The sequence below is a fragment of the Nelumbo nucifera genome, chromosome 2 (genome assembly GCF_055504915.1).
Source record: "Nelumbo nucifera cultivar China Antique chromosome 2, China Antique-T2T, whole genome shotgun sequence".
NCBI classification, from domain to species: domain Eukaryota; kingdom Viridiplantae; phylum Streptophyta; class Magnoliopsida; order Proteales; family Nelumbonaceae; genus Nelumbo; species Nelumbo nucifera.
The window spans coordinates 8,918,598-8,938,353 of record NC_142650.1 but is presented as its reverse complement, the minus strand read 5'-3'; the positions used below and the strand labels follow the sequence as shown (position 1 = coordinate 8,938,353).

The 19,756-nt window shown below is 40.5% G+C and overlaps 1 protein-coding gene across 2 annotated transcripts; it reads left to right on the top strand.

The window, feature by feature from the left end:
* Positions 1-4,804: 4,804 nt before the first annotated feature.
* LOC104594875 (Phototropic-responsive NPH3 family protein) lies at positions 4,805-9,732 on the top strand. Of its 2 annotated transcripts, XM_010255404.3 has the most exons (5): positions 4,806-5,182; positions 5,324-5,431; positions 6,935-7,004; positions 7,223-8,446; positions 9,047-9,731. In XM_010255404.3, exons 3-5 carry the CDS (start codon positions 6,984-6,986, stop codon positions 9,566-9,568), a joined length of 1,767 nt encoding a protein of 588 aa, XP_010253706.1. In that variant the 5' UTR covers positions 4,806-5,182; positions 5,324-5,431; positions 6,935-6,983; the 3' UTR covers positions 9,569-9,731. The 2 variants fall into 2 exon arrangements, with proteins under 2 accessions (XP_010253705.1, XP_010253706.1); XM_010255403.3 differs by lacking the exon at positions 5,324-5,431 and having other exon boundaries at positions 4,805-5,182; positions 9,047-9,732.
* The last annotated feature ends 10,024 nt before the right edge of the window (positions 9,733-19,756 follow it).

Sequence of the window (19,756 nt, the reverse complement as noted above, 5' to 3'; positions counted from 1 at the left end):
TTTTATGAACTCAAAGACTATGCAGGGAGCTAACAGACTAAGTAGCTCTACCAACCTTACTTTCAATTCAGATAAAGGCTCATCAGTCATCTCCGCAAGGTCCCCCTACAAAGATGAGCTCTTCGTGGCTTCCACGGGAGTTGGCGGCCAACAGACTACAAAGGCACCCTTACCGGTCGAGCCTTCCAAGGCTCCCGTGTGAGCTGGCGACCTAAAGTTAGTAGTGCTGCCCCCAAAGGTCGAGCTCCTAGTAGCTTCTTGTAGGAGTGGGTGACCGGCATTACGAAGCTGATGCAGCACAATCATAGCTCGACACATGGTCAACTCGGCACCTTGCAGGTGGCTTGGCACCTGGTCAGCTCGGCACCTTGCAGGTAGCTCGGCACATGGTCAGTTCGGAACCTCACAGGTAGCTCGGCACCTGGTCAGCTAGACACCTCATAGGTAGCTCAGCACCTGGTCAGCTCAACACCTCCCAGGCAAAGCCTACGGGCCACATTACTGCTTAAGACCCGGTCGCCTCTCCGGCACGGACAAAGTCAAAAAAGAGTAGACTACGAGTCACTCCCAAAAGCCTACGGGCCACATTACTACTTAAGACCCAGTCGCCTCTCCGGCACGGGCAAAGTAAAAAAAGAGTAGACTACGAGTCACTCCCAAAGCCTACGGGCCACACTATTGCTAAATACCCAGTCGCTTCCTCAGTAGAAGCAAAATCAGCAAAAGCGAACTATAAGTTGCCCTCAGAGCCTAAGGGCTACACTACTGAACTGGCGGAGACCTCCTCGCCTTATTGGCAGCTCGCCACATACAGGCAGCTCCCAAAGCCTAAGGAATTGGATCAGCACTTTCTAGCTCGTCGACTTACGGGCCAAAAGAAGAAATCTACTCCCTTCGCTGAGTTACTCTCCGCTCAGGAGTGGGGGGCAAATGATGAGGGCAGATTTGGCCTTCTAGTGAAATTGCGACATGTGGCACCTCGTGACAACTAGGCAACACCCATGCAACAACTTACCAAGTTGGTGTTCCACTCGGGCACCGACCTGGTGCGGCCTGGCGCGACCTGCACGCGGCCTGCTCGCTGCCTGGCGCAGCCTACGCAACCTGGCCGACCTGGCTGACCTAGCCGCCCATAAGACGCCCACCGATAAACTCGACATGCATACCCCACGAACTCGGTAGCTCACCAAGGAACTCGCTAAAGAGCTTGCCAAGGAGCCAAGCAGCTCGGCAGAGTTTGCCACAAGCAGCTCGGCATAGCTCCCCCGGGCAGCTCGCCACTTGTAGGGTAGCTCGGTACAGAAGAGTATGGCGTATCGCAGGAAAATCTCCTGCCTGACAACCTGGCCCAGACACCGACTCGCCGACTGACACAAGCGCCGACCTGACAACCTGGCCCAGGCGCTGACCTGGCCGCCTAACGCAAGCGCCAGCCTGACGACCTCGAGGAGTTCACCACCGTACCCCAGTTCTAACGGGATGTGACGAGTCTTATCGTTTGGAGGCTTTTCACCCACCTAACCCGCGAGGACTCCAGTATATAAAGACCTCACCCCCCAAAGGGGGGGTGATGAAAAAAGGATGGTAACCCCTGCTCTCTAGCTCTCTCATTTCTCTCCAAGCTCTCTGTAATCAGAATGCTAACTTAGGCATCAGAGAGTCCCCGCCGGGTAAACACCCCCGGGTCCTCTGATTCAGTTCTCGCAGGTCCCTCAGCTCCCACCGTCTACAAAGGAGAGGAGATCACCTCATGCAGATGGCAGTCGGGTTGCGTTGCACCAGGGAGCTCCACCATCCTCTGAGTTGCAGACCGCCTAGGAGCAGGTCAAATGACGAGTCCACCAAGGGAGCTCGCCACCAGGGAGTTCGCCACCAAGTATCTTTCCACCAGGGAGCTCGCCACCAGGCAGTTCTCCACCAGGGAGTTCGCCACCAAGTAGCCCATCACCAAGCAGTTCGCCACCAGGGAGCTCCATCATCCTCTGAGTCACAGGCCACCTGGGAGCAGGTCACATGACGAGGTACTTAGCCAAAAAAAAATTGATACATCACAAAAATTGGTATGTGACCGGAAACGGTTACATCAAGTATAAACACAAATATGTCTAATACAAATACATATAAAATAATACAAAATAAAAGGTTTTACACTATAAATTTGTATTTGTATTTCTTCCAAACTGAACCTTAAATGACTTGAAAATAACAACAACAATAATAATAATAACGACACCTTTTTCGTAACGTGATTATTTTACTCCACCGCAGATTTTGTGTTCAGGTCCGGGTCAGTTTTGGGCCCAATGCTTTATGCCCAGTCTGATCCGAAATATATGTGTATTTACAGATAACTATTATAATATTATTATATATGCTATGTTATGTTATATATATTAAAGATAATATATTTAATTTTGTCGTTTTGTATTCAGGTGTAGAGTGCGGGCCAAAGGGGCTTGAGTAAAAAAATGATATTAATGAAAATCATATTCTACCCATCTTATAAATTTTTATTTATTTATTTATTTTATTTTAAAAAACCCCATTTATCACCCACCTACCCTCAAATTATATTAGATTCTCCCACCCATTGTTTTCAAAACTGGACTCGACCGGACGGTTGGATTGGAAAAATTGGGAACCGGTCACCTGATTGGTTCCGTTTTCCTCCAAAACCGCTTTTTTCCCCCAAAACCATTGATTTTGGTCAGCAAACTGCTGAACCGGCCGGTTAACTGTTTGAACCGTTCAAACGGTTTTGACCATTTTCCGATTCTTTAAAATTTTTATTTTTTTTTGTCAAAATGGGTTGACCGTTCGGGTCGAATGGTCGAACCATTCGAACTGATAATCGGACCCTTGACCGGTTTGTTTTTAAAAACCATGCTCCCACCTATTACTGTTTCAAATAGTGATATATTAGGGGAATGGGAGAATCAATACTTTGCCCTTTAGGTGCAAAGGTTGATCCACATTTGGCCCGGCCCAACAGCCCAGCCCATGATCACCTCTACCTTTTATCCTTTTTCTTAATAAAAAATGAACGACATTTGGATGCATGAGCCCAAACCAAGTCCCAACTGATCCAATCCAATAAAGCCCATTGAAGGTATTTTCTTGAAAGTACAAAGGAGTATGGAAAAAGGTTATGTAGGGACGAGACCGGATCTGCTCCTCACACCTGACACCTCACATGCACATCCTATCATGCATTAGAAACATTTTCCGTATTTATTAATTATTATTCATGGGAGATGTTTCCAATGCACAGTGGATGTGCATATGAGGCGCCCATTTGTGAGGAGCAGATCCCATCTCCGTAGGGACCACCCTTGAGTTACTCTATTTCAGTCGAGACGGGATCTGCTCCTTACAAATGGGAGCCTTCACATGTACATCCACCGTGCATTGAGAACATCTCCCGTGAATAATAATTGATAAATACTGTGCGTGTGACAGATTCGGTCTCATTTCAGTGATGTGTATGGGTGATGCGATTAATCTGAAATTCTTCTGATTGATACACGTGTTCAATCCTCCAATCTAAATCAGTCTGGGATACACAATGGGGAGTAGCCCATCTTCCAACCCATGAAGGGTTACACGTGTTCGATCCCAAGTCTCCGCTCCCACCGAGAGATAGGGCAAGGGCTTTCCGACTTGAAAGCAGGTGTTCCTTTTGGAACCATCTTTGAGAGCGCTTTTGGCTAATGTTTAGTGAAATTCCATAGAACCAAATTGGATGATCGTATCTGTCATTTTTCGCCAACTCGCTCAATCAAATTTGAGGCCTCTTCCATTAGCTTTAGTGGGTTTTCATCAAAATTCATTCAAATAAAATTAAAAAAAAAAAAACTTCTAAAAGAACCAAAAAGATTTATATAAACATTGAAAATTTATAGAGTGCCCCTAGTGGATATATCAGTTCCCTATATGCATGTGTGTGATGGGAATAGATGGGGTTAGATGGTAGAGGGACAAGCTAACCTGTGAAGATCCCCTAAATCGGCTTGGTATTTCCCGCCATGTGTCCTTTTTTTTTCTGTGGTTTATTTGTCTATATTTCCAACATATGATGTAGGCCTATAAAGTAGGATTTTGTAAAGGAGGAGGGAAGGTGTAGATGCTGCTGCAGCCAGCAGGTGCTCCCCTACGGCACGTAGTAGGAGGAATATTGTGTGGGGCCTCCTAAATCAAACATGGGGCCCCACTTTCGAGTTTGACTTACTCGCAAAAGCAGTTTTTCCGATTTGATATATCTGCTGCTCCGCTTCTAGTTTTTGATGGGGGGACTAGGGTAACTAAACTATGGTCTTTAGGGAACAAGAAAATACTTTTGAGCTCCGAGCAATGAGCAATGTCATTGCATTTATTATTTATACAAGCGGATCAGGAACATGGACATGGTGGCCCACTCCAACTCCCACTCATCAAATTGCAGATGAGGGACGTATCTATGTCAGATGGAACAATATGGTAGATGTGTGGTGTATGATGCACTCATTCCCTCAACTATTCTTTTTTAAGGTACATCAATGCCATTGTCTAGGAATTCCTGGACGCTTTTGCCACATTACTTTTCTGACATGGACGAGAGATCTGTCAACATGCTTAATTGGGATTTGGGAGGGAGGGTGTCTTAGATCAATGACAATGAACGGTGATCCAATGATCACGCTCTTAGATCATTGGTTTAGACTTTTGATTCGCGGACTGGACTTTCCACGTGGACAGAAATGGAGGCTATTCAGCCTATTCTGCATGACTGCATGTTACGCTGGATGGTGGATATGAGAGAGCGAGAGCGAGAGCGCAAAGTAAGAGGGGTGAATCTAAAAGTGGAGAATTTTAAGGAGATTTGTAACAGTCGAGAAATTAGTTTGTGCCATTATGTGGAAGGCTTTGCTGGGTTTAACTCCTATCCTTCGCCTCTCCCTTTAGACTCGGACCCTCTCTCTCTCTCTCTCTCTCTGTGAAAGGTAACAGAACAGAGTAGAAAACCATCTTCACTATCTCTGTTTCAGTTTTTCCCGTATTCTTTCCTTCGTCTGTTCCTCTTCTGTAGTTTCTCTCAATGTATCTTCAAGTTCTGAGGTTGCCCAAATAATATTAAGCACTATTACATGGCATGCATGAAGTTGGGCTCCAAGTCTGAAATCTTTCATCGTGAGAACCAGAACTGGTAAACCATTTTTCCTATTCTTATTTTTTTTTCAACCTAAAAAGATCTTGTAGTAGTTGCTGGTTTCTTGATTGAATCATTCAAACTGTGACAAATTAATTCTATTGTTACTTTGTAAAATCCACAAACTGGGTAGTACAGGCATCCCCAGGTTTGCTTCAGAGACGGGCATTAGCTTCAATTCTAGCTTATCCACCCGAAGAATTTTATTTAGGCAAAGTGTGATGTTTCGATCAATGGGAACACAAGGTGCGTTTGGATTGAATCATTTTAACCCAACAATCCGCTTCAGAGGTGCTGGTATTTTGGCCCTAATGACCATCATTGCTTACTTACCGTAATCCCGTGTATAAATGTGTGTACTTTGTGTGCACCTTGTGATTTTTGTATAAACAGTGAACCACCTACTTGTATCTGTCTATCTATATTAATTAGCATTTTCACTCTCGGAGGGTTGCAGAACGTTTAAAACCCAACTTCTGTGTTATTCTCTCGAGTCTTAGTTGAAAGGGTAGTTCCATCTCATTTGGAAGGACAACTTCGTAGAAGCTAAATTTGGCTAGAAAATATTAGAATGTACAAGTGAGAAAATGTGAAAAAATAGGAGGAATTTCATTGTAGGGCAGATAGTTATAATACCTGGCAGGATTTACTTCTGTGCAGACTGTGGCTTTTTCAAATTCCATATCTGGAACTATGCAGACTGTGGCTTAAATCCAAATCAACATGGTAAAAAATTAAAAGAAAAAGTGTAAAGGAGCAGCTTTGATACTAATAGCAGTAAAAAGAAAGAGCAATCCCTACACCTGGAAGGGAATCAAGATAAGGGAAGACTACAATTGGAATATCCTGACCTCTAGAAACAAAATAACTACAAAATACTCTTGTCTCTTGACTGAGCCCCAGAGCCTGCTGACCCATTCAAGGACTGACATTCCCTCTCCCCTCTCTGGCTAGAAAATCAATAATGTCATTGGCAGTTCCAGACTTTCAGCTAAAGTGAATGTTCAAGTTTGAAGGCAAAGATTCTTTTTTTTTTTTTTTAATTTCCTTTTTGTGCCTTGATTTCATGTTTGGGTTTAGGGACCATTGTTTGATGTAATGGTAAAATCTCGGATGACAAGTGGCAAGAACTCAGGTTCAAGTATGAGAGCAGCCACCTTGTACAAACAAATGCCAAATGTTAGATCCAGCTTACCCCTCTCAAGACCCCAGATAGCTGGGACTAACATTAGGTAATGGCCTTTTAATTTCATATTTGGGTTTTGACCAAGTACAAGCTTATTAAAGTTCAATAATCCAGTTTGATTCCTGAAGTGGGATGGCGCACTTATCAAAAAAGAAACATAAAGTTGTTAGTGTACTCTCTCAATTTTCAGCTGCATAGGTTCAAATATGGCTTATGAATATTGGTGCTTTATGTCTTTACCGCCTTCCCAGTTAGGATATTTCATAGTTCAAAAAAACCCTTCAGTTACTATAACCATCTAAACTTTAAGTTTTTCTTGTTTCAATATCCCATTCTTTGGGATCCTCTTGATGGGATCCTTTCCCTTTTTGGGCTGCATGGATATGTTATCTTTAATTTTGTTTTCTAGCTCTATGACATTCAATTTAGTTTGATATGTAATTTGTCTTTTTGCCATGACTTGTGCCTATTCACAAGTATTTTACTGCAGTTCAATATGTTTACACTCAGAACTTGATTCCCTTTTTGTATGAAATCTAACATTTAATACATTGACCATGCAGGTTTTGTACAACTGGTCTTCCAAGTGATGTTGTCATTGAAGTTGGGGAAATGTCCTTTCATCTTCATAAGGTGTGTTCCATTAGTCAAGCTCGACTTTGTTCTTTTGCTTTTATTTTTCTTGTATACATGCATTCTATAGTTTGTGAAAACATGCAGTAATTCACTGACATGATTTATTTTCTATAAGAGAATGAATTGTTTGCATGGATGTACCTAAGTATTAATCCTGAACCCCCCACCCCCCCCCCCCCAAAAAAAAAAAACAAAAAAAAAAATGGTGCATGCAGTTTCCATTGCTTTCCAGGAGTGGGGTACTAGAGAAGCTGATTGGAGATCTCTCTGGTGAGGGTGGACAAAACTGTGTTTTGCAGCTTAATGACATTCCTGGTGGACCCAAGGTTTTTGAGCTCATAGCCAAGTTTTGTTATGGAGTTAAAATAGAACTAACTGCATTGAATGTAGTGAGTCTTAGGTGTGCTGCAGAGCACCTTCAGATGAGTGAAGACTATGGAGAAGGGAATCTCATCTCGCATACAGAAAATTTCCTCAATGAAGTCTTCGGAAATTGGATAGATTCAATCAAACTTCTTGAAACATGTGAAGAGGTCCTCCCGCATGCTGAAGAGCTCCATATTGTCTCCAGATGCATTAATTCCTTGGCAATGAAAGCTTGTGCCGACCCCAACTTATTTGGTTGGCCTGTGTCAGGGTGCTATAAAATGCAGAATGCAGGGGATACTGTCTTATGGAATGGAATATGCACTGAAGCTAAGCCATGTACGGTGAGTGAGGATTGGTGGTACGAGGATGTGTCATCCCTTAGTTTACCTTTATATAAAAGATTAATTCTTGCTGTTGAATCTAAAGGCATGAAGCCCGAGAACATTTCGGGGTCTCTCATGTTCTATTCAAGGAGGTGTCTTCCTCTTGGCAGGCATTCAAATTCCTCTGAGAATGTGAACCGGGTTATTCCTGGCTCCACAATTTCTGTCCCTTCTGAGGTAAATCAACGGGTTCTTCTCGAAGAGATTGTGGGTTTACTGCCCAATCAGAAGGGAGTCACACCAACCAAGTTCTTACTTGGGTTGCTCCGCACTGCAATGATTTTACATGCAAGCCCCTCTTGTCGAGAGATATTGGAGAAAAAAGTGGGTGCCCAGTTGGACCAAGCTGCATTGGAAGATCTTCTTATACCAAATATGGGCTACTCAGTGGAAACACTTTATGACATTGACTGTGTCCAGCGGATTCTTGATCACTATATGTTGGTGGACCAGGCAACAGCTGGGTCTTCTTCTCCTTGTGTAGTTGATGAGGGGCAGTTGATGGATGGGTGCCCTTCACTGACCCCAATGACAATGGTGGCCAAGCTAGTGGATGAGTATCTTGCAGAGGTGTCATCTGATGTTAACTTGAAGCTCCCAAAATTTCAGTCGCTTGCAGCTGTGATCCCTGACTATGCCAGGCCACTTGATGATGGCATCTACAGAGCAATCGATATATACCTCAAGGTAACAAAACTTAGGCCGAGTGTTCTCATTAGCATCTAAGGTGGTCTTGTAGTACAGAGAAAGGAACTTCTTTTGCACTCTACTTTAATTGTTTATTGGTGTTTAAATACATGGAAAGAAACACCTTGGACCCAAATATGTTACATCAGTATTTGGTAGAATAGGTGGGGGGTTTGAGACAACACATTCAGAAAACCAATAAAATTTTGAGGGGGAGCAAACCATAAATTTCCCTTTCTATATTATTGCCTTATCAGATAAAGTTATTATCCTTTCTTCATTTTCATAATTGTATTAATTGTCTTAAGCCCAATCTTCAAAATTCACTTAATGCTATATGATATCCCTGTCTTACAATTAAGTGTTGACGTAGTTAGGGGCAAATATACATGTGGGGAAACCTTGTGATTTGTTAGTCGTGAGTTATATAACCTGTGGGTGATTCCCAAATCTTGTGAGTTGGGACATTCTGAATTCCAAAATTCATGCCTGATTATGAAGGATGGTGTTAGGTTAGGGCCTGACATTCAGGATTTCATATGAATTTATTATATATGCTTTCAAGGTTTCAAATTTGCTAACTCAGTTCTTTGACTTCAGTCACATCCCTGGCTCACTGACTCTGAGAGGGAGCAGATCTGCAGGCTCATGAACTGCCAGAAACTATCGTTGGAGGCCTCCACCCATGCTGCCCAGAATGAGAGGCTACCTCTCCGAGTAATTGTTCAAGTCCTCTTCTTTGAACAACTTCGGCTCCGCACATCAATAGCTGGATGGTTCTTTGTTTCGGACAACCTTGAGAACTCGCAAAACACGCATGAGAATCTAGCACTTGCAAGGAACAATGGGTCCAACCAAGTTGATCCTTCTATCAGCATTGATGAGATGAGGTTGCGGGTTTCGGAGCTGGAGAAGGAGTGCTCTAGCATGAAACAAGAGATAGAGAAGCTTGGCAAGGCAAAGAGTGCTTGGAACATCTTTTCAAAAAAGTTGGGGTTCAAGCAAAAATCACAGGCCTGCAACCCAAAAGTGTCAAAACCCTGCAGTTCTAAACCACCCTCACCCCCACAATTACCTATGAATGAACAACAAAATCACATAAATGGTGATTTGTCTAATTGAATTTTCAGAGCTTAGACTAACCAAAAAGCGTATTGATTCACTACTCTCTCTCTCTGCGTGTGTCGGAAACTAGTTAGTTCTGATGTTTTTCTTTCCCGGTTTGTGGCTTAGTTATCGTTAAAAATCTGTGTAACTATGCTAGAAACTGGTCTATAACTCAATTGGTTTGTGATCCATCACCATTTTCACTTGACATCCTGCAGTGGAATTAACTGTAGGGGAACATCAACTTACCATTACCAACCGCTTTTTCTTAACGCTCCTCACATCAATATCACACAGCATGTGCAGCGCACATCACATTGGGAACATGAACATCTCCCATACTTATATGTTGTCATTCATGGGAGATGTTCCGGAGCAAATCCGAATTATTCCATCACACCCAACATGTTAGGAGGCATTCATCAATGTGAATTATTTTCATTGTTGCCGGTTCCAAAAACAAAACAAAACAAAACAAAACCAGCGGGTTTGAAAACAGATTGGTTCAAGACAAATACAAAGAAAACATGTTTTCATATGTTTTCATACAAAGAAAACATGTTCTTTTGTTTTCAAAACTGAAACCAAAGGTATGTTCTTGAATACCTGGTTTATAGAACATGTTTTCATATGATTATTTAACATGGTTTTTTTTTTTTCCATTTATTTTTGAAATTGCCACATTAGCAAAAAAAATAAATGAAAAAATAAAAAAACATATTCTTGAACTCTACTCTGTTTTTGTTTAAAAGGCAAAAAATAAGTTGGTTTCGTTTCAGAAAATAATAGGGTATGCTTCTGGAACCGTTGACATAATGCTTTTTAAAACAAAACAATTTTGTAGTATAAAAATTATATCATTTATGGAAACAAAAAGAAATTCATTTGTTAACACTTCTAATCTTTAGGCTTAGTTTGGAAGAAGTACAAATGCAAATATGTAGAGTGTAAAACCTTATATTTTGTATTATTTTTTATGTATTTACACTGTACATATTTGTATTTGTACTCTTTCCAAACTGAGCTTTATGGACAATGTTTTGAAAATCAGACTGGACTGGTTCCCAACAGCATGTCGGTTGAATTGGGATCAATCAGAGTTGGCCCTGGTTTTGGTTCCCAAACAGAAAAAGGTTGTCTTTTACAGCCCGATAATGTTTTCATGGTAGGCGTATTTGTGTAGGATTTAGAATCAATGAGAACTTGGAAGCATGGTTAATTAGGGGGTGCTCCAAACCGAGTACATATCTCCGCCCCACAATGTCCTACAGCACATCCCCACCATGTATTGGGAACACCTCCTGATGATAGTACCAGAATCGATGATGTCATCATCGGGAGATGTTCCCAATACATGGTGGGGATGTGTTGTGGGACGTTGTGGGGCGGTCCCTTGTGGGGCAGAGATGTGAACTCCTCCGAACCGACTTTTTATTTTTCAAACAGCACCAATCCTTCGGTTTTTGGAAAATCCCCACATTAAAACCAATTGGTTAATCGATGTGGTTCTTTTTGGCTTTTTATATTATAAATAAATATATTATATATTATAAACCAGTCGGTTTGGAGTTCACATCTCCGCCCCACAAGGGGCCACCCCACCAGTCCCGATAATGTCATCATTGGGAGATGTTCCCAATACACGGCGAGGATGTGCTGTGGGACGTTGAGGTGGAGATGTGATCTCATTGATTTGATTAATCAAATTTCGGTTAATTTTCATTTATTCAGTTTGGTTTTTCAATTTTTGATGAACACAGTTACTCCACTATGATTAACGGCTAGGCTACGACTCAGAAGTCTAAAACGCAAGAAGCTTCCATCACTAAACGAGTGGGCAGGCCCAGGCCCAAACGTAATTAACTTGGTAGGCATGTTATTTGATGAGTTACAACAAATTAGCCCACCATGTCCACATTGATCTTAATTTCTTTTCCAACCATCAGTCAATAAAAACTAAGGCTGTGTTTGGTTTGAAGAAAAAAGTAGGAAAAGAAAGGGAAATATAAGGAAACCTTTACAAACCTTGTATAAGTTTTCCTATATTTTCCTTCCTTTCCCTACTTTTCCCTTCAAACCAAACATAGCCTAAATGACATTGACTGGATTAGAAATCAGAATTGATACAGAAGCTCTTTACTTCGTCGTTTCTGTTTACTTGATGCATTTCTCAACATGAATGAACATTCGGCTCTGGTAATGTTTTCACTGCCCTCATAAACACCTACAGGCTACAACGACATATTAAAGGTTTTAAGGGTTTGACTCTGATATCGGGAAAACTTACAGAGTTAATCAACGAATATTATAAAAGTGATAACCTATCAAAATCAAAATTTACCAGCTCAAGCTCTTTTTGTATCATGCTTTTTCAACAGTATTTGATGAGGGCAGATTTGCCCCTCCACTGACATCATGACACATGACATATCAGAACAGCTGGACTACATCCCAGCATCACCTAGGCGACAGTTTGCCTTAGCCAAAATGGGGTCCCAGGTGGCGACCTGCCTCTGCCGCCAACCTGGCGACCTACCTCTCTAGAATTTTGCTAGTTGTCTTCGAACATTTTGGGATCACACTGCGTAACCGTAGGCTTTATCGTCATCCCGCCCGAATTGGAGAGAAATGGTAAGCCTTATTAGCTGGCACGTTATCCTCCTTCCAAAGCGGAATGGACCCCTACATCACGGGCCGAGGATTCCGTGAACGTTTTGCGAGACCCACGGCAACCCAGCTATATAAGGGCATCAGCCCCTGAGACCTAGGTAGATGTGCAATTTAGTTCTCGTAGCTCTCCAGCTCCCTCATATTTAGCTATCTTAAAATCTCTGATTCGCTAACTTAAGCATTGGAGTGCCCACCCCGGGTAAAGCAACCTGGGTACTCTAACACTGTTTCCTTGCATGTCGCATTAGAATCACCTCTTCAGCTCGTCACCACTTAGTTAGGCATCAGAGCCACCTCTCCAGCTCGTCACCATTCAGTTAGGCATCAGAGCCACCTTTCCAGCTCGTCACCACTCAGTTATGCATCAAAGCCACCTCTCCAGCTCGTCACCATTCAACTAGGCATCAGAGCCACCTCTCTAGCTCGTCATCATTCAGGTAGGCATCAGAGCCACCTCTCCATCTTGTCACCATTCAGATAGGCGTCCAAGCCACCTTCCAGGTAGGAACCATTCAGCTAGGCATCCAAGCCATATTCCAGGTAGGGATTATTTAGTTAGACATCTGAGTCACTAGCCAGACAGGAACTGCCAAAACGCCTATCATCAATATTATATATTGAAATTGCTTGTATGCAATAATTACAACCAGCATGGTATTATATATTTATAAACCATCATAAAAAAATATAGAAAATGTTAAAAAATATATTATTTATTATTATTTCATCATCATAAAAAAACTGTCACGTGCAAATCACAATATACACACTGTTAAAACAAATGTGACAAGGTTATGTAACTTTAGCTAGAAGCAATTTTTTGTGGTTTTTTACCCTTGAAGTGCCCATGTATACAAATTTAAACACCAACAAACAAATGTGCACTGGGTATTATGTGCAAAAGCTGACTTAAATATAATAAATATGCATAAGTTATGTGCAAAAGCTGACTATAGGGTAGGAAATATGAGTCTGGCTTCAGTCTAGGCACCTTCAGTTAGGGCACCGTTCGCGCAATTGGAGGGTGTGCCACACGTCCTCCAATTCATGTAAATGGTTGAAGCATGCAGGAATGCATCACACACTGTTAGCTAACCCATTTTTCCAAATCCCCTCCCCTCCTCTCCTCTCCTCTCCCTTGAGTGTCGTAGGGACTCGTTCTCTTCTCCCTCTCTCTCCCCCCATCCACCTAGCGACGACTTAACAAGCATTACCGCCAGCAACAATCAGCCATCATCGGCAGCGGGATCAACCTCAGGTATTGTCTTCTTTGCATCTCTTCTTCTTCCATGAAAACTAACCCTAATTGGATACCGACAACCGACAACCATCATCACTGGTTATTAAACACAACCATTACTGGCAGCCATCATCACCAGTTATTAAACACAACCATTACCAACAACTATCATCATCAGTTTTTGTCTTTGGGTGTGTGGTTGAAAGCATCTTTGTAAGGATCGGGGAACAAGTCGCAGATGAAACGCTAACGCTGATGAAGTTTATTTGTGACACTTAGGGGGCGTTAATCCCATGTATTTTTTTTTTCAGATTTATGTGAGGATAAGTGAAGTTTATTTTCCTGGGTCTCTTAGGTAGATAAATAAGTTTTCCATCTAGAGGGAAAGTTTCTAACAATTGAATGGAACAAAAATGCCCTTTTTAATAATGGATTTTTATGGTTAAAATGGTCATTACCTTATTTATATGAGAAATAAAAGAACATGAATAAATGCACTTACACAATAAATGTTTCCCAGAAAAAACTTACTTGGATAAATAACTTTCCAAAAAGCGAACGAGCCTTAAGGAAGAGGAGGGGAGGGGATTCGAAAAAATGGATTAACTAACGGCATGAAGCATCCCACATGTTTTAACCATTTATACGAATTAGTGGACGCGTGGCACGAACGGTGCCTGGACTGAAGCCGGACTCAGGAAATATCCTCATAGTAGCTGCAATTGGCAATAAAATAAGATATTGATCGACTCTATAGTCGCACTGAATGTGCCACACGTTGTATGTTACGTGATCATACCAGTCTGACCCCCAAATGGTGGTTTGATTGTTTGCAAGACTCAGAGAGTATTACTGCTTTGGAGAGTTTCAAGTATCAAAACTGTTGGAATTGCACAACGGAAATAATGTAATATGTACGCGCACAGAAAGAAAATAAAAAGCAGATAGCATTAGAGAAAGAAAAAAAATAAGAGAGAACATCAGATTTATGTGGTTCGGCCAAAATGCCTACGTCCACGGGCAGCAGCTCGGAGCTTCCTTCTTACTATAAACAAGAGAAAATATAAAGATGACTTCACTAAAATCACACCCATACCCGACATTCAATACACCCAAACACAATATTCCTCTCAACATACTACATACACTAATACATGAAATGAAATAGAATATGTTTTAAAATAACATAGGAGGACCCCTATTTATACTTGAACTGAGGGATATAATGAGGTTTTTTAATAAATTTCTTCAACGTTAAATAAACAACAAAATGGTGCGCCACCGGACAGAACGGTGTGCCGTTCAATATGGTGGGCTCAGCTCGGTGGGCCACCGATTCTAAATTCGGTGAGCCACCGACTGGCCCACCTTTTTTTACTTTTCAACATAACACTCAAAACTGATTAGTAGACGTTTAATCTGCCTCCAACACGAGTCACGAGGAGCCCCGCACCAGAGATCCATCAATTTAGCAGAAAAAAAACCGTTTTTAGTTATGACTAGTTCCGATTTCCAAGTCTATATAAATGGCACTACATTAATTACACACCCGCCTTCATCTATTTATTGCATTGAAGCTCAAAGCCTCATGCGATAAACACACAGACACGGTGAGCTCCAACGAACAGCTACAAAACACGAATCTAGCTATATATATATATATATCAAGTTCAAAAATAATCATGTGGGATAGATTAGTAATCTCTGCAGGGATGTTGGTTTTGGCCTCAGTGTTCCAGACTGAGGCCAAAATTGCAGTGCCCAGTTCTCATCATCAAGCAGTGCTTGACACAGATGGAAATCAGCTCCAGGCAGGATTAGAGTATTATATGGTTTCTGCAATCGGATCGAGGAGGTGGTGGAGGTGGGGTCACCATTGACAGGCGAGGAAGTTCAAGCTGTCGAACACCCAGTGGCCACTGTGAAACAACACTCCCACGCACGACATCAACTTTGGTAGTCCTGTGACTTTCTCCCCAGCAATATTGAATTCGTCGGAAGAGTTTGCCGGAGGAGCTCGACGGTACCTGAGAGTCAGAGTGAGAGCAGAGACACCATCAGAAGCAAGAAGCATCGAGGAACAGACCGACTTGACGAACATTGGGTTCTCGGGCACAAAGAGGGTGTGGCGCGTGGAAGAGGCAGACAGGTCATCTTCGTCACCAAGGCCCAAGCAGCCAGCAGGAAACAAGGTAGGTGACGTTGAGAGGACAAACAGGTAATCCAGGCTCCTCCACAGTGAGGAACTGGTTCAGAGGATCAGCAGGTCAATAAGCTAGCCCTGAGTATCGGATCACCTACTATCCTAGTGTTTGCGAGTCATGCTATGTTGTGTGTGGGAATGTGGGGATCACTAAGGAGAATGGGAAGAAGTGAGATGGCTCTCACTTTTTCAGTCTCAGTGTCACAACAACAACATAGAGACTTCCCCTTCGTGTTTGTGAGGGCTAGCCACACCAACGATGACTAGACACAGCCCGGAGGCTAGTCTACTAAGAGACACGGAATAACAATCAATTTGTTTTCTGGCCAAGTGGCCACTATCTTTGTATGTCCGATAATCCCACCTACACTATGCAGTTGATCTTAATCTCTTTCCATCTTTTTCTAATATTCAACTCTTCTAGCTAGATTAGATCATCGATCATGGAGCAAAACGTACGGTTAATGTTCCTGTTTTAAATAAATTAAATTTCTTTCCAGTTATATAAAGAGACTGTAGCTAGCTTGGGCTTTAGTTTAGACTCACTCTCTCTTATTGCTCAAGCAAGCCTCACCAGCAAGTACAGTTGATTGTGGTTAATTTGTAAAAGAAACTGTTGAGAAATTGGAGTCACACTTTTGAGGCATGTTTGAACACATTGCCTTTATAACATGTAAATTAATTCATAGGATACAACAGGGCATTGGGCGAGAGTCTGCATCCAACAAAGTTGAAGAGTCTTCGAAGAACCTTTCTGTGAGACAGTAGCATATCAGACTGAGAGAGACATGAGTGATTTCGAAAATTTGTGTGTGCATTTGCTTGATTCACGCTCCTTAAATAATTTCTGAAGAGTCACGGAGCAGAAGAAAGTACTGGTTCAGAAAAGGCTCATTGAACAGACACCCAATTTTGTTAAAAGGTATTTAACAGTTAATGAATGTTAACTTTGAATAGTACCTCTTGACCAAACATGATCGAATTGTGGCCATTGAAACATTAATGGTCAACCTCGCACCAGAAGTCAAAACTACCATTTGCGAGCCATGCAAGTGCAAGCAAAATGCGCCGCATACGCACTATTTTTAAGGAGTGTAAATAAGTTATTATTAAAAACTCAAAACAAATCTTATAATTTTCCAATGTGGTACAAGTTAAAAACTGGTTTTAGTAAGAGAAAAAGTTATTTTTCAAGACATGTGCATAGGTGTATTTTTTATATAATTGATCAATCAAACCCCATTCGATTTAACCTCTAATTAGATTAAAATTCAACGGAAACTAGTAGTCGGTGTGGTTCATACAAATACAACTATAAATAAATATAAAATTGGCAATCCAAAATAGTAAATAAACAACATGAATAGAATCCTTACAACTTCAGTATTCTCAATTGTTAAATAAGACTTAGTTTAGGAAGAATACACATACAAACAGTAAAATGCAAGGTTTAATTAGAAGTAGAAAATAAAATTTTGGACTGTACATAATTCCCAAATTTGAAAGGGTACAAATACCAATATGTTATATAATACTTCTAAAACTGAGATGCATTTATTTTCACGGCAGGGGAAATACTCCTGTAATCATGAAATAAGAAACCCTTTAATTTGTGACTGACATTCATACGCCAAGAAACAATTATGATGTTGTTTGAGTGTCATATAGGCATTTTGTTCTCTATTTCTCTTACTTTTTATGGTTTAGTTAAGCATTTTCAATATTGTTTCAACCAGTCTTATTAGATTGGAAAATTAGGGCTTAGTCTTTTATAAGAAAAAACTCAAAAACAAACGTGGTTGTGGGCTGAGAAAGAAAGAAAGAAAAAAAAAATAAAAAAGAAGAAAGGAAAGAAGGAAAAAGGAGAGCATTCAACGTTCACTGGCTATAGCAATAGCAGTGGCGTGGTTATAGAAAACGGCAGTGACGTGAACCACTGTCTAGGTCGAATGGATCGAAACTTGACAATTTAACCACCCAAATCAGCAGTTATATGACGAAATCAACAATTTGTGACCCAGGAACAGATTAAGAGTGAAACAAAACCAATTACTTAGACGGTCTCCAGGCTAAATGGTCTGACCGTCCAAATCAACTACGATTCGAAAAGACAGTATATGTGTGTATCTAAGAAATTAGTGTTCGATCATATCAGTGCTTTTGTAAGTGTATTTATTTATCTAGAAGTGTGTGCTATAATTGTTATCCATAAGGCAAGTACGTGGATTTTTACATGCTTATAGCATGTATTATTCAAAAAATGCAATAAGGTCCTAGAGTAGGACAAGAAACACAAAAACAATTTAAACAAGCAGCTTCACGGATGGGGTTTAGATTTTCAAGGCAATAATTAAAGCGTTAAAAGTTTATATGAATTAAAACCTTTGGCTGCATGCCTTAACAAAAAAAACCTTTGATGTAAAAGAGCCGAATGTAAATTCTTGGTTTAATCCTGCTTCGTATTTGATTTTGTCTTATTAGTTTCTGAGAATTAAAACCTGTGAAATGCATGAGAGTGCAAAAGAGCTGAATGTAAATTCTTGGTTTAATCTTGCTTCGTATTTGATTTTGTCTTATTAGTTTCTGAGAATTAAAATAAGTAACCTTGAATTTCTCCATTTTAAATGAAAGAGAATGGATTTAAGAGATCTCTCTAGAAATAAGATAGAATAAGATATGATGTTTGATGTAATCCCTACTTTATATGAGAAAGAATTGAGGTATGAGAAGGAATGTGATGCAAATTTTATATCAGATTTGGGATATAAAATTTGCACTGCGAGTAAATACAAAAGATACAATTTTTTTTTTTTTATATTAGATAGGAATGTGAATTATAATTAATTACAAACAAATGAAGACAAAACTGAACCAAGTATAAATTTTGTGCTTGGTCAAGATTTCAAATGCAACCAAACGCATCCTTATTATTCAAGTCAATAATTTTTTTCCTTGAAGCAATGTAGCAACATCTATATATTCTGCCTTTAAAAATAAAATAAATAAAATAAAAAGACGTACATTCTGGCAAAGCCGCTCCCCCAAAGAGTTTTGAATCTGTTATTTGAAAATTATACTGCAAATTTAGATGCAACAATTCATTACAGTGTTTTGGAGGTTCACTTTCGGATGCACCTCACCACACACAGGGGCGGAGCCAAAAAAAACTTTTTATGAAAGGGAGTCAAAACTTATGGATGGGCCTTAAAGGGGCAATTATTGCCTGAAAAGTAATGGGAGGGAGGAAATTTATATGGAAAAATGTATTAATTGTAAGATTTCTGGCATGGCTCCCCTGCGTCTTTCTCACTCCGTCCTTGACTGCATACATACAACGGTTTAAAAAAGTGTGGTGTGCCCCAAAATGTTGAGCCCCACTTGGTGTATTTTGAAAATTGTGGTTCTGAACTCACCACACCCTTTGTGGCATTTTGCATTATATGGTGTGGTGTGTGTCAGAATACCGGGCCCTGCTGTGATGTGTTTGACATTCTTTATGTTGTGCAAAATCCAGAAATATAGATTTGAATGGCACCCAAAAATGAAAGAAAATAGAGAAAAGCAAGCAAAGATGATACATACAAATTTATGTGGTTCGGCTTATAATTTATGTCCACAGGTGAAAGAAAAATAGAAATCCATTATGTAATTTATAATGGAGAGAAATACAGAATTGTGCATTCATAACCTCATTCACAAAAAACTTTAAACCCCAAATACATTTAAAATCTCACACTTTTCACAAAATAAAAGACTAAATCTACAAGAGAAAAAAAAACCTTCGAAATACATAACTCTTTGTATCTGATTTGGACTTATACAAAATTTTGCCTTTGAATTTTTCTTAACTTAATTAGGAGTAGGTTCATGAAACAAGTCGCAACAAAAAAACTGAAGGCACAACCATAACACCTGATTATATATAAAAAGTTTTTCTTTTTTTTTTTTTTGGGTAAATAGGGTTGTAAACGCCTTTGGTGGCATTCTCCATGTTATACAAAACTCGCCACTTAAAAACCGTAAGTATGCTATTGTGTGTTCCGCATTTAAAAAAGCATTGAATGAAAGACTTAGGTGCGGTGTGTTTTGA

Bases quoted from the DNA above. Each gene is read 5' to 3' on its own strand.
- LOC104594875 (XM_010255403.3), top strand. From the start codon at position 5,124: ATGGCATGCATGAAGTTGGGCTCCAAGTCTGAAATCTTTCATCGTGAG. The intron at 7,005-7,222 runs GTGTGTTCCATT...TGGTGCATGCAG, and splicing joins TGTCCTTTCATCTTCATAAG to TTTCCATTGCTTTCCAGGAG. The intron at 8,447-9,046 runs GTAACAAAACTT...CTTTGACTTCAG, and splicing joins CAATCGATATATACCTCAAG to TCACATCCCTGGCTCACTGA.